The following is a 15,518-nucleotide window of genomic DNA, read 5'->3' on the forward strand; positions in this document are numbered from 1 at the left end:
TGATTGAGTTAGAGGCTTCGTTACTTTGAATTAAAACACATCTGTGACGTCATTCTATTGTTTGAACTCTCCATTATTTTTCAGGAATGGAGAGTTGCTTGTCACCTGTACATTATCTTGAAGCAGCATTTGAGTTTTTCAAATATTTTCAACTACAGAATATTTTGTCAAAGTGTAAAAGTAGGGATGAGTTGGTGTCTAGCCGGGAGAGCCACATTTCCGAAATGGCTATTACCGGTAGAGCCACATTTTCAGCTGAGTGCATTTCACCTATTCTAGCGGGTAATTAATTAATCTGATTACCGATACCTTTATATGAATGTCCCACATCTAAATTACTAAGCGTGGTGTTCTTTAAAGATACCTTTAAATGAGTGTCACACATTGAGATATCTGGAGGAGGGTGCAGAAAGAAGGTCTGGTGATGGACTATAAGGAAGATGAGGAGGTGAAGAAGCTGGTGAGAAGAACTGCTGCCCTCCCTCTAGTACCTCGTGACAAAGTGGATGATGTGTGGCTTGATGCCATTGCTGACTCTCCTGCTGGCCCTAAAGTGACTGCCTTCATGGACTACGTGACAACCAGTTGGGTTCAAGGAGGGGCCTTCATGGCAGAGATTTGGAACCATTTCGAAAACCAAGGCCACCGTACCAACAATCACCTGGAAGGGTGGCACAACAAGATAAAGAAACTTGCCAAGAAGTGCCACCCGAACATCTACGACGTAGTGAAGCTATTTCAGCGAGAGCAGTCACTCAAAGAGGTTGCAGTCCTGAGACTCTCTCACCAGTGGTCAGAACCTTCACGAAGAAAGAAGTACAAGGCAATCGATACACGTATTGCGTCCCTCAAGATCCAGCTCCTGAACCCACACCTGAATGAGATGGAATATGCTGACCACGTGGGCGACCTCCTTCATCTGCAGTAATGACATTAAAAATTAATCCATTATGATATTCATATGCTATTCATATTCATCAATGTAAAGTTTTGATGAATATGTTATCCTTGTTGAATAAAAAATGAGAAAATAAGACTTGTTTTGTTATATACGGTAACCTGTTAGAATCACAAAGCATGTTTTGACAGCATAGCCGCGAGAGCCACATTATACAATCACGCAAACATAACCATTGCCGCGAGAGCCACATCAATTGGGCTATCTATTTTCGAAATGTGGCTTTGCCGGCCTGTAACCATCTTTTCGTAGAGGGGAATATCCTCGTGACTCTCCATTCCTTAAAAATAATGGGCCTCGGCCCCTGCGGGGCCTCTGCTCCATTATTTTTAAGGAATGGAGAGTTACTCGGACATTCCCCTCTACGAAAAGAACGCAGGAATTTTGGTTTCGCAGATCACTGCTCTTGGCTATCTGTGTTCTGTAGTTGAGAGACCAAAGATCATTATAAAGGCTGACTTAGATCTAAAAAAATAAGTACTGTCGGAAATGCTAGAAAACTGCTTCCTTACTTTATTTAATAAATACGAGTCAGGGGACTATAATAAGAGCATATATCAAAATAACGCAAATTTCCTAATCTAGCCTGGCCTAACTGACATTGTGATTACCCTTAAAATGTACTTTTACAGGTAAAATTATGATAAACTATGATAAACTAGAAAATATTCGTGTGTTGTCATGCATGTATGAAATGGCCTATAACCTGGGGTATTGACCTCACACCGTCCCGTGCATTCTCCCAGGTGCAAATGTCACCGAGTTTGGTGTGGTCTCAACATATTGCTGTAAGTGTACTTAATTGACATGTGCATTGATGGGGTAGCAATTTAGGATATGTACTGCATTATATTTGCTTGGAAACATGATGGACTAGTTTAGAGCTATGAAACGTGATGAGTATTGGAAGGTTGCGGTTTGGGAATCCAGAAGTATTTGTTGTTCTACAGATGGTTTCTTGAGGTTGCATTTGTCTCCGCTGATGACGTATATGAATCTGTACTTTTTAATGTTGTGTTATGTCTTGCTACGAACCCGTTACACTTAGCCAAGATGGGCACAACAGGGTTGAGCTCACAATGTCTGACTGGCGTACGTAAGACAACGTAACCGTGTTGTGCCGCCAGCACACATGTCTTGTATATACAGCCGAATTTTCTGCATGAATTGAACTTTCGTTTCCTATGATCTGAAGTCGACAATGTCATATATTCCTGTGTGGTCGCCTTCAGACTACACATGGTTTGGGCGACAGTATCTGATTCCCGGACGTTATATTAACTGGCGTTATCCATGACAATCACACTAATGTTGTTTAAAATGGGCAAAAGTTGAAGTTCCAACCAGTCTATGAATACATAACCTTTTATAATTTCCTTATGAAAATCACCAGTTTCCTTTTTCGCCTCGAATACGGTGGAATTTTGTGGAATTACAACGGTACATTTGTAGAATGAACGCGATATGTTTCGTGGAATTACCGCGGTACATTTGTAGAATGAACGCGATATGTTTCGTGGAATTACCGTGGTACTTTTCTAGAATAAACGCGACGTGTTTTTACCGCGGTGCAGATACGGATTCGCATATTAGTTTTCCACCCCATGTGATCAGTGATGTGCATTGTTATATCTGGATTCGTGATGCGACGACTACATTGTAACGAATCAGCATGGACAAGGATGCTCATTGATTACAACACATAGTTTGATACGTGTATACTAATTATTTATTGCTATACCTATCATGTACACTTCGTGCAGATAATCAACATCAAAGAAACACGCCATGTTGTTTCCCTTGGGTTTTTTTCTCACGGTGATTTATCAAAACACTAGACCTTCGTTTTCGACAATTGAACATCGCATTTCAGCTCACTTTATCATTTATACAGAAATATCCTGCAAATTAGACTTGGACAAGTAAACTCGAGTTGATCGAGTGTATCACGCAGTGATCGACTGATGTTATTGAACGGACCAGCAACAGATCGATATCATCTGGAGACATTGTCTGGAAGACCAAAATGTCTGGAGAGTTAACACAGAAGAGCAATACAATAGTGTTTCTTTAGTCTAGATCTGACTCTTCACAAATCTGAAGTCTTTTAATGAAGATCCGTATAAAACATGTTGTTGTTGTTGTTGTTGTTGTTGTTGTTGTTGTTGTTGTTGATGGTGTTTGTATTGGTGGTGTTGGTGGCGTGTGATGGTGGTTGTAATGGTGGGTGTGATGGATGAGAAAGAGATGTCGGTATGAGATTGTATAATATTGGTGCGGTGGTAACGAGTGGTACCGGTGGAGCAGGTTACGCTCATCTTTTCGCGAATACCTGGTATCATCACTAACTGATAATGATAAACACATGCTTATGATATGGTCAGAATCGTACAATGAACTGCTTTTAGCAGAGACTTTTTATGATTATGGAAAGGGTTTTGTCGCTTTTATATAATGTTGCGATGATGGTGGTGGTACTGTTGGTCGTGGTGGTGGTGGTAGTTGGTACCGGTGGTGCTCGTCGTCATCGTTGTCGTCGTAGTTGTAGTGGTACTTGTGGGTGTGTTGGTCAGAGTGAGTGGGTACTGTAGTAGTGGTAGTGATGAAGACAATTCAAGTAACACAAAGCTATTAACTGTGGACACCACTGGCCTTTAAAGACAATTATCGCACTGGCATTCAAGACGGTGTCTGTCATATTACATAGCCGTGTTGTGGTCTGTTAAGGCAATTAATTACGATGAGAGTACGGTGGCCCATAAGGTACATGGAGTCTGATATTTTGATATTTCACTTACTTTTAGCGTAACCTTTTGCAAATCAACACGATTTGTCATACAAATATGTGATAAATCATGTATAAAACAACCGAAAACATGGAAAATGCACTTTCAAGTAGCTATTGAATCGCTGAAATGTGAAGAGAAAATGTCAAAAAATGGAAATGTCAAAAACAAAAACAAAAAGGTTAAAACTAAAATGAAAATGTCAAAAACAAAAACGAAAATGTCAAAAACAAAAGCGAAAATGTCAAAATCTAAAATGAAAATACAGAAAACTGTCCACCCCCATGATAATTATAGATGGCTGCAAATGAAACACGACCTGTATTATCTGCTTGCCAAGTGCGGATTGGTTACCTATCTGAAAACCTCTATTTCCTGACAGCTTCCCACACTACTCCTGATTCAAGAACGGCGCAAGGGCCTCTCACATTTTCATCCCCGCCACGAAGTGTGGAGTGGGTTATGGGAACGGAGTACGTCCGTCTGTCCATCCGCTTCACAAAGGGGACAAATTTTCTCCAAAGCTATTCCAGTCAGAGAAATAAAATTTTACACACTGATGTTACTGGTCCTGATCTCAAATGAGTTCGAAAATTGTTGTCGTAAATTCATTTTTTACATTTATGGCCATGCTTTTCAACTTCGTGCATACTGTGTGAAATTGGGACAAGTTTTCTCAGAAACTACTGAAGTTACATAAATGAAAGTTTGCATGCTTATCTAAGAGATACTTATCCAGACTGAGTTCGAAAATTGGTCATTTCTTTACAGAGTTACGGCCTTTGATCCATGTTATTATACTTAGTACACAGTGGGTGCAATAGGGACAAGTTTTCTTAGAAACTACTCAAGTTGCATGAATGAAAATTAGCTTATCTAAGAGATAATAAACTCTATGTTTACTGTATTAATTTCTTGATTACTCATTGATCTTGTGTGATTATCTATGAGCACGGGATAAAAAATATAGTTTAACAAATCTGAGAAGGAAACTAAGAGTAATCGTTTTTAAAATCAATCAATCTTTGTTAGAAATAAGCAACTGCTGTAGACTTAAACGTCATTTACGGACACTATATTATTGTTATTTTACATTGTCAAATAAGTTCGATTAACCCTCTATGATACAAATCTAGCCAACATGTCATGGCGCATATTCTTTGTTCTCGCATATATTGTAAGCCCCATTCAGCGATATCACATCGGCATGGAGACATGTGTACCAGGTCAGGGCCCCCGGGGCAAGCTCCATGAAGCGATCGTAGCGCTAATACGATCCTAACTGCTGTACTTTAACACAGACTTACGAAGTCGAAAAGGCTAATATCCCTTTGTGGAACGGGCCCAGGGCTCGCTGACTTGGTTGCTGCAAGTCATCGTATACCAAGTGCGTAGATCGATGCTCATGATGACAATCACTGGAGATTCGATTACTTACAGACCGATTCTGGTGTAGAATAGGTCTTCAGCAACCCATGCTTGCCGTAAAAGGTGACTATGCTTGTCGTAAAAGGCGACTAACGGGATCGGGTGGTCAGGCTCGCTGACTTGGTTGACGCATGTCATCGTATCCCAATTGCGTGGATTGATGCTCATGATGTAAATCACTGGATTGTCTGGTCCAGACTTGATTATTTACAGACAGCCGTCATACAAACAACAAACCAACAAACCAACCAACCAACTTACAAACCGTGGTCAATTTTTGCTGAGCTTGGCGATATACATTGTCAAGTAGTTCACGATGTAGGTCCATGGTCCAGTGGTAGAGCGTCCGGCCGGAAAGCGGAAGGTCCTTGGTTCCATCCCCGGCCGCGTCATACCAAAATACGTTATAGATGGTACTTTTTACTTCTTACTGTAAATCGGCATCAGTCCGGACAAGTACCAACAGCCACACACACGTCGCTATATGAGTGCAATAATTTCGGACGCGACGTTAAACCCCATTTCACCTCAGCTCACCTCAGCTCACCTCACTTCAATATTGTCCGCTCTTCAGCAAGACATTCGGCCTGGATTCATTTCCAAGGGGTAGATTTATTCTTTTCAGCCTATTGGAAAAATATATGTAAAATACTGAACTTACTATTGTATTTATAACTTGCCATTTCTAACATTTTTTTTCAAAAACATTAACTGTCGTGTGTGAATAGGCAGATATCTACGCGATCCACAATATAATCCAACTGAGTTTTAAAAAAATAATGCTTAAGACACGTAAACGGTTGACACGTACTATTTAATACCATAGAACCCCTACCTTTAGAATTCAGGGGCCAAGGCCCCGTTCCACAAAGCTATGACAGCGATAAGGTTATGGTAACTCCCATACTATAATATAGACTTACTGTCGTTGTGCTACTATCGCCATGTGGAGTTTACAAGTTTACAAACACGTCGCAATACCCTGTGACGTAATTTGTGGAACTGTGTTCCAAGATCCACCGGCGAAACAATGTCATGAAACGTCATGTGGGGTCATCGGGGGTTCATAAGCTCCTTTAAGTGATCTATCATCTCTACACGCAATTTCGTTGAATAAGCCCAGGCATGTAAGGAGTTTTCGAGACTTTGTAGTGAAACTTGGTCCCGAAGCACGCGTTTCGATATTACACAATGTGTCTTACTAATAAAACTGTATATTTATTAAACGAATGATCTCTTTACGGGCTAGTAATAAAGTTGCTTATATCTATATTCGTCGTCGTGAAGGATAAACTCATGTTGCTTAAGAATATTGATATATGAATTAGTATGCTAGGAACCTACATGGTATTTATATAGAGGCACCATTTTCTCAGGTCTTAGAGTATAATAACCTGGTCGATGGGAAATATCCAAATATAGTACCACTTACCAGTCATTAATTATCGCAGGATATGATTTATGCTTCCATGACATTGAGCAATGCTTGAATCTGCGTCGTTCGCGTGGGGCAGGATAGCAGAAGAAAGACTCCTGTCAAGGTCCGTACGCAAACCGTACTAATTTTGTGGAAGCAACCAATAAATGTTCCACCATTTCGGGAGGAAGACATATTTAAAATGTGAATATTCAGCAAGAGTGGATTATTTGCTGTATACACTACAAAGTAAATTCCCTACCGCCACGAGAGGAATGCGTTCCGTTCGGTTGACGCTCGTGTACTAATGGTCAAAGGAAACTCGACCGTGACGCGAAAGCTACGCGCATCAGCTGGGATCACGGGATGTTAGAAAATAGTGTATTAACATAACTAAAGTTCCAAACGATAGTGTTATTGATGGGAAATGTTTTCACCATTTTGTTTTCGTACCAACAGGTTTAATTTTCTGCTTCTGTTGAGATGTAGGTACTAGTCGGTCGTCAGAGCTGTCCTTTGAGAAGAACCTCGCTATATGATTTAAGCCACATCTCCAATCTAGGTCTATTCGTTGCATTGTAGTGTACTTTAATGCAATAAACATCTTATTTTTTTCACGTCTAGACGCTGTGACGTGTGTATTGTTGGAAAAAGAGAATCTAGGGAAGTGATGGTCGATATCTCAGACTACACATATATCATGTGTTTTGGCAAATAGCTTTGCGGTAGCGAAGGCAGTTGTAAATCTGTGTTAACTCGACCTGATACTTTTCCAAGTTTATTATCAATACAAACAACTCGGTCAACAGAGATATACACGAAAACATGCTCAGCTAATTTGGTTTAGTATTACACAATGATTGACAGCCTCAATAGAATGTGTCAGTTATAGATAAATCAAAAAGAGGTATCGCTACCAGTTTTATACCAGGATGTCCATTACCATTGAGCGTCTGGTGGGAGGCAATACCGACATGTTACCGTTACCAATAAGGGGGTTCCATGAAAATATCTGGCCAGTTAATCGCTGACTTTGAAGCAAGCCGTCAACTGAATCTCTATCACGTTGAGGGGACGTCGCTTATGAGAATCTCGGAAAGAGCAAATGTGATGGACGGTCTTAGGTGGGTCAATATAAGCCGCGGCGATACCGGCGATATGAAGTCAGGGGACACTGTGGCAGGGAGATTTGTTAAAAGCTGCTTTGAAAAGTATGTCAGTTATATCACAGCGTGTCAGTTTAGGTGGGAGGAAGGTGAAGGCCGAGGAGGCTTAGTTTTAGTGAAACAAACGAGTATGATGCTGACAAACCAAGGGCCAAAATCGGGTCAACCTTGGTTTCGGATCCTCAGTCAGCGGATCCTGATATGACTAGGGTACGCACCTCACACACGAAATTGCAGAGCTGACCCCACTCGGCTACCCGTGCCCTAATCAAGAATAGGAAGAAGATTTAGGGGGCCTCTGAGATCATTCCTACGGTGGAAGTTTTGATTAAATAAATCAAATTTTAATGAGTGAAATAAGGAGACTCGTTGTACGCCGTTTGTAGCATTACTCCAGCCATATCACGACGAAAAGTCAGTTTGTGAGTTTGTATAATCAAAACTGGTCTAGGTGAACCAGTGGTTGATAGCACGAACATCGATAAACAACGTTTGACACACAATCAGCCATATCACACTTTTAAACCCCAAATCGGAATCGCACAACGGACTCATACGATTTGAATGATTATGTCAACACAAGACGAATTAGGCATTAAATGGTTTTCGTTACATTGGCAAATTTCAAAGCTCTGACTCAATAATGAATGAATGCTGTAAATTGGCTTTTATATGCTGATGGTATCATCAATAATAACTCATTGAATATTTTGGTGAAACGGCGGGAGATTGAAATTTTGTATATCCCATTATACACCATAATAACCAAAAGAATTGTTATTAACAGATATGTTTTTTTAATCATCCTCTATATCTCCAGGGTTCGCATTTCAGTACACCTACACCTACACCTGGATCCATCCCCCTGGTTCTCGCGATCTTAAATTACCCGCCCTTGATTTCCACTAGCCATTTTAATTTGTTATGTTTCTCAGTCTAACGGACTAACGAGTTACACACCAGCCTCAATGTTGGTTTGGCGATTTCAACACCATGGCGGCCAGTCCCATTGATAACGATAGGGTTTGCGAGAAATCCAACATTGAAAAAACACGCAAAGGAAAGCCTTCAAAAATGTTTTCGATGTGGCGGGATATCGTGGAAACTGGCGTTGGCCATTCGTCACCACTCGCCCCTTTCCGGCTTGTACCGGAATAACACGAGTTGGTCACGAATGTGGCGTTGGCATGTCTTCCCCTTCCCACTTCCTTTGTCGTTATCTAGACGTTTGATTGGTCGGTAAAATGTTAACTAGACAAGGGCAGATAATTGGTGATCGCGAGAACCACGTGAATGGATCCAGGGGTGAGTGTTGGTTTTCATAAATTTGAGGCCTTGAGATATGAAGGATGCCTTTGAATCTGAACAGCATTAGGCAATTCCAAAGAATATCCTTATTTTTCCAGTGCAATTGCAAGAGTTAGTGAGTAGGTTTTACTGCGCATTTAGCAATATTCAGCACTATGACGAGCTGAAATGGTATTCACACTTTGAACCCATGACGCACATTCGGCGTGACGAGCGAACGTTCTAATCACCAGGCTACCCCACCGACCTCTGATTAGAAGAACGAATGTATTTGAGACAGCAACGCATTGATCGTAATTATATGTGTAGGATATTATGAAGTCACGATATCCGTGCAGATTTGCCAGCATGAATATACAACAAAGCCACTCAGATCAGGGCCTCATGCTTCGCGTTCTTCCGTGTCGTCGGTATAGAACTGGCCCGCACAGAAAAATAGCAACCATGAATGACATTATATAAAGCTCTGACTTTGACTAAAATACATATTACATACATACACGATGGAAAATGTCCCGCTCACCAATAATGACATCTAGCCATCCATAAATCCAACAATTCAAATATTCAACAATCCGAAACTCATATCCAACAATTAAGCAAATCCTACAATCTCAACAATTAAACATTTCCAACAATCTTAAAAATTCAACAATTCAATAATCTAACAAACCAATGATGAAACAATCTAACAACCAACGTGGTCACAGAAAAGACATTTTTCTTCCACTCAAGACGATGTACAAAGAACGTTGTCGTCAACAGAGGAGCATATTTATCATGATTGTTCTTCTGACATAAACAAGTTTCTTTACAACACTTATTCTATGGAATTATGACAAAGATATAGTGAGGTTAAAAGATGCCGGTAAGTAGGATTTCCTAATGGAAATAAATCATCGTTTTCATCACCTTGATCATTGCGAACGTACAGGACTGTGTTATCGATAGGTATATTTTTACATTTTCATTGACATTTACCCAAGCATCATAAGAAGTCTGTACACACCTGATATCATCTTTATGGCAACTTGTATGTATATAATGCCATTAGTAACAGAATACAAACACCTCAGAGAGGTATAAGGAGGATCTTCAATTCCATAGCTGCCATACCATTCAGTAGACAGGAGCGAACGTTATTTTAGCTTAGCGGAATTGGATCGATAACGAAAGCCAGATTGGAATAGGCAAGTTAGGACGGATGATGTCTTTAACACGAGCTGAACTTAAGTGTGGGAAATTGACAGGATTTGTTTCGCAAATAACAACGTGTAATTTGTGTCAGCGGTTCTGGGAAGCAAATTAAGTGTTACAGGAGAAGCGACAGATTTAATGCCTTTGAAATGCAAGACAAGTTGTTAAACGTGTTACGGGGCGTTGAGATCAGATGCAATTTCATTCCGGCTTCGAATACATTTTCCTTTCAATTTAACGGTTTCAGTGACTTTTATTTTCCATAAAGTCGTCTTGTTATAGTTGCTGCGTCTGCGAGAAGCGGCTGTTGTTAGGACACGTGGCTGAATTCTAGCAGAATGGTCGCTGGCATGCATGGTTATAGGTTCCAAGCTGTCAGACACTTGGCGTCATGGCATGTATCACTCACGATAAGAGATCCTTGTAAGGAAGGACACATTCATCCACTTTGTGTCATTAAAGTCACTGTGTCATGATTATGCACACATCACTCAACTTAGGTGTCTGCAATGAAGGACGTGAATGTCAACGTCGCGAACACATGGTGTCGAATTTGTTATACATACATGTATATAGTTCACGCAAAGCAGCATCTGCAAGAACATCTCACTCTTTCGTGAACACCCGGTGTCTTTATAGTTTTGAATGCATCGATTGTGCCAGGTGTCAATAGGGCATATACGATAAATTTATTCAGAATGTAGGCCTCACGGCCCATACTTCTCAGTTTAAAATATCAATAATATTACATTATCGTAATTGCCTTTACACATGCAAATGTTTACAATATACTGCTACATTTCTGCAGTTACCTGTCCCGAATTATTACATTACATAATGTTTAGATGAAGGGATACATTTTCAAATTCAAGTGGCTTAAAGTGATATAATGTGTTTAAAACAACATTCATAAATATGAACGTTTACTAGTATCTATCCAATTCTTCCTTAGGATAAAACAGAAATATGGAAAAAGCTCCTACTATCTAAGCTTCCTCTTCCCTAGAATACATGTTTTAATAATAATATATCTTCGGATCAAAGGTTTTCGGACATGATACATTCGGACGGCTTGTGTATCGCGATTACTCGGGGGGAGGGGGGAAGCATCACAAAGACATTGTAAATACTCAGATGATGGCTTGTTTTCAAGAGAAAATTGTCTTTTATGAGTGAATGAGATGTTTTAAAGCTGTTCATGTGATTAAAGAGAAAGCCACGAATGTTTCTCTGGAGTCCGACAACCCATAACACGGGAATAGTATAAATACATAATCCACATTAGACGACTGTAGATCTGTAACTGTTATACATTGGACAAACAAAGAGAAAATGTTTTTCATCTTCCACACCATATAGATATCTGCCGTAGAATGACAGGAACGACAAAGTCGCTCTTTTCTTCCTGCCCTTTCCCACCTGTCCGTCTCTATGTATAAATTAATACTTCCAAATCTAAATCTACTAAGTGCCTGTTTGAATTTGAAGCATTGTATATAGGAGAGATACTTTTCTATATATTTCCCTCATCACGACCAAAAGCTTTAGCGACCAGGCTACCCAAAAGTCACAACCTCATGTAGACGACGACCTGGAATTTCTAAATGTATAACCTGTCTGGTTTAGTTTGTATACTATCGACAGTGTATCATCACAATGTTCACCCTGAATCATTTGCCTTAATTAAAGTTGTTCGATTTGTAAACTTATCTCTGTTGACACAGATGGCACCATTTCAATCAATCGTTGAATATTCGCTTTCATGCAACAATGACTTTCCGAAGAAGACATCCTATTTCGTTTGACACAAAGTGCACATCACGCTCTTAGCATTATTGGCTGTAGTTTTCGAATGAACCTCTACAGTCTTGTAATCATCAACCGTCACCACACTGAGTTACGCCAGTCCACGCCTCTTTTTGGTCAAGGACATCCACGTTGAAGTTGATACACTTTTTCATCCACTGTCTGGCTCCAGTCATCACAACGAGTCCCGCCGGTGTCAACCCCTCTGTTTAGTCATTGACATCAACGTTGATGTTGATACACTGTTTCATCCACCGTCCGACTCCAGTCATCACAACGAGTCCCGTCGGTGTCAACCCCTTTGTTTAGTCATTGACATCAACGTTGATGTTGATACACTGTTTCATCCACCGTCCGACTCCAGTCATCACAACGAGTCCCGCCGGTTTCAACCCCTCTGTTTAGTCATTGACATCAATGTTGATGCTGATACAATGTTTCATCCACCGTCCGACTCTAGTCATCACAACGGGTCCCGTCGGTGTCAACCCCTTTGTTTAGTCATTGACATCAATGTTGATGTTGATACACTGTTTCATCCACCGTCCGACTCCAGTCATCACAACGAGTCCCGACGGTGTCAACCCCTTTGTTTAGTCATTGACATCAATGTTGATGTTAATACACTGTTTCATCCACAGTCCGACTCCAGTCATCACAACGGGTCCCGCCGGTGTCAACCCCTCTGTTTAGTCATTGACATCCAAGTTGATGTTGATACACTGTTTCATCCACAGTCTGGCTCCAGTCATCACACTGGCTCCCCTTCTGTCGATGCCTGTTTGGTCAATGACATCCATGTTGATGTTGATATACTGCATGCTGCTCTTATTCCTGTTCACACCATTGTATTTCCTTATAGATGAGCTGAGATGGATTGACGGGGACGACGTGTTGACTGTGGGCTGTGGAAGCCTTTGTCAAAAGGTGATTGGCCACAAGAACCCAGACCTGACCCCACTTGCCCTTGAAAAAAACTTTCCATGGACACCGGGACTTTAGTTTTCTATATAGCTACTTCCGTTGTTCACCCCTTCGCTTATTGAAAACTTAACTTGTCACAACCAGACTCAACTGATTATATTTTTAATAGACTTTGGCACTGTTTAGACATTGTAGTGTTTTTAACATGGAACGCGGTCAGAAGGTAGTTGGATGGTAGTTGGGTGTATCATGAGAAGATCACCAAACCCTCGGTAGATGGAAGAGCTTTGTAAAACAACACATTGAAACAATTGAGTGCATATTTTACTGGTATGCTGTTGAAAATACATGGTGGTCGTCTTGATATCAAACTATTTTGGCATTGGTTATGAAGTTAGGTTTTTAAAAGGATCATCTCATCTTCCATTTTGGAAGGAACAGTGCATTTTAAAATAGATAATACAATCTCTGGAATAGATTTCCAATATTTAATGACATGCAATGCCTTTTGGCAAGGCTTTGATAAACTGCGCCCCACTCTCTTGTTAGAGTGTTGATAAAGCTATTTTGAAAAACAAATATTTCCAAGTGAATAAATGGGCCTGCTGATCAATAGCTAAATCGGGATAGTGTCACTTGCGTATGTTATTCAAATACTCTTTCCAGCGTGGGTTTAACAATGTTTTCAAAGTATGAACCTAACGACAGAAGCCATTGTATATGGTGCATATTGCTGTATTTCACAATTGTAGGTGCACATAGGTGAAACGCATCTTGTCATGTGTGTAGTTGTAAAGCATCGACAACAACATCTGGTACATTATCCTTTTTCGGTGTTCAAAGAAAAACAATCACACTATTTCGGGCATATGAATCTCTGTGGACCCATTTGTGCTTCTTCAGAAAAACTGATGTCTGAAGAAGTACATCTGACGCCATAGTGTGCGGTCATACGAAGTGCGTCAACGACCCGGTTTCTATTTTTCTTTACTAATCATGTTTTGGTAGGAATGTAGGAATCTTCTATCTGTATTCAAAGGAAGAAGCAATAACAGAATGATGTTAAAGGTAGCAGGAGCAGATGCATCATCAGTAGAGCTTTGACATAACACTGAACATGTAGTAGATGCAACAGCACTGTGTAATTCACCAAATAATAATAAATTCGACATTTGGTCCCCTATACCTTTAGATGGAAATTGGTATCAAAAGTATGGAATGCTTTTTTACCATTTATACACATGTCTGATTGTCATTTTATTACTATTGTGAAGTCATCGGTAGTGGGATGAAAAACAGCTGAATCAAAACTCCCAATCATTTGGGAAGGAACATCTTCTGTTGTGCTTGGACAGTTATAGTGAGTGAGTGAGTATGGTTTTACGCCGCTTTTAGCAATATTCAAGCAATATCACAGCGGGGGACACCAGAAATGGGCTTGATATATTGTACCCATGGACAGTTATAGAGTAACAACTCTGCAACTCTCCCTTGTGTTCATTTAAAATTCACTTGACGCACACAATGAATCTACTTCTCAACTCAAACACATCAATCTTGTTTTGATAGAAATAATTCCAAGTGATCAGTGGAAAGTGTCACTGAGAAAACTGATTTCCAGAATTTCGTTTACATCAATGACAAACATTTCCAGAGCAGCTTTAATACCGTGTCCAAGTACAAATTGAACCACTCACAAGAAGTATTGATACCCCCGCATCTTTGCAACAACAGGTGTTTCCGTGTAAAGTTTTAACATGTACATGTATTTTGAGAGTTGTAAAAGCATTGACAATAACATCTGTTCTTGTTCAAAGTGTTCATGGTAAGCACTATTGGTGTCACAAGGCGAACACATAAACCAACAAACGAAAGAAAACGGACAAAACATTTAACCATTTAAGAGTACTGCGACCTGCAATTCATCTGTGGTTTCAATCAACTCAGGCTTTCTGTCTATGGACCCAGGTGTGCTTCTCCGGGAACATCAACGAGTGAAGAAGTGGCATCTTACGTTGCCGTTCGGACCAATATATATATGTAGAGCGCCTACTTCAGCAATCCGTCTTCAGCTTCTAATATTAGGTCTATATTTCAAGCGTATGAACCTCTTTCGTTCTATTTATACTTTTCAGTCCCATTTTATAATCAAAACTTTCAATTTTTAGTGTGATTATTTTCAGGTCGTTGAGGGAGCACAGCCTGGTGACAAGGCTTGACATTAGAAGTAACAGAAGACTTTCCCACATCCTTATCAAGACACCCTTTCAGGAAACACGGGCACTGAAGAAGGACATTTCTGGCAAGATCAGACGTCAGTAACGACATGTTATATGGTACTACGTGTGCGCATTTATCACTTATAGTGATGCATCAATATTAAAGAGCATTTGTGGAATACATAACGGTTATTTTCATTTAACAGCAAAGACATTGAAGACACGGTTTTCATTTATCTTATATTTGTTGCTGACAACACCACATCGCTTTTGAGGTAAATTTACATTACCAGATCTATCATCTCTGTT

The 15,518-nt window shown here is 40.2% G+C and overlaps 1 protein-coding gene across 1 annotated transcript; it reads left to right on the forward strand.

Annotated features, from left to right (window-relative positions):
* Window positions 1-424: 424 nt before the first annotated feature.
* On the forward strand, window positions 425-15,209 carry LOC125378046. The gene is made up of 2 exons (XM_048392847.1): window positions 425-901; window positions 15,174-15,209. The coding sequence occupies exons 1-2, from the start codon at window positions 425-427 to the stop codon at window positions 15,207-15,209; spliced, it is 513 nt and encodes a 170-aa protein (XP_048248804.1).
* Window positions 15,210-15,518: the final 309 nt, after the last annotated feature.

Source organism: Haliotis rufescens, unplaced genomic scaffold (genome assembly GCF_023055435.1).
Source record: "Haliotis rufescens isolate VD_foot unplaced genomic scaffold, xgHalRufe1.0.p SCAF_11, whole genome shotgun sequence".
In the NCBI taxonomy this organism is placed as follows: Eukaryota; Metazoa; Mollusca; class Gastropoda; order Lepetellida; family Haliotidae; genus Haliotis; species Haliotis rufescens.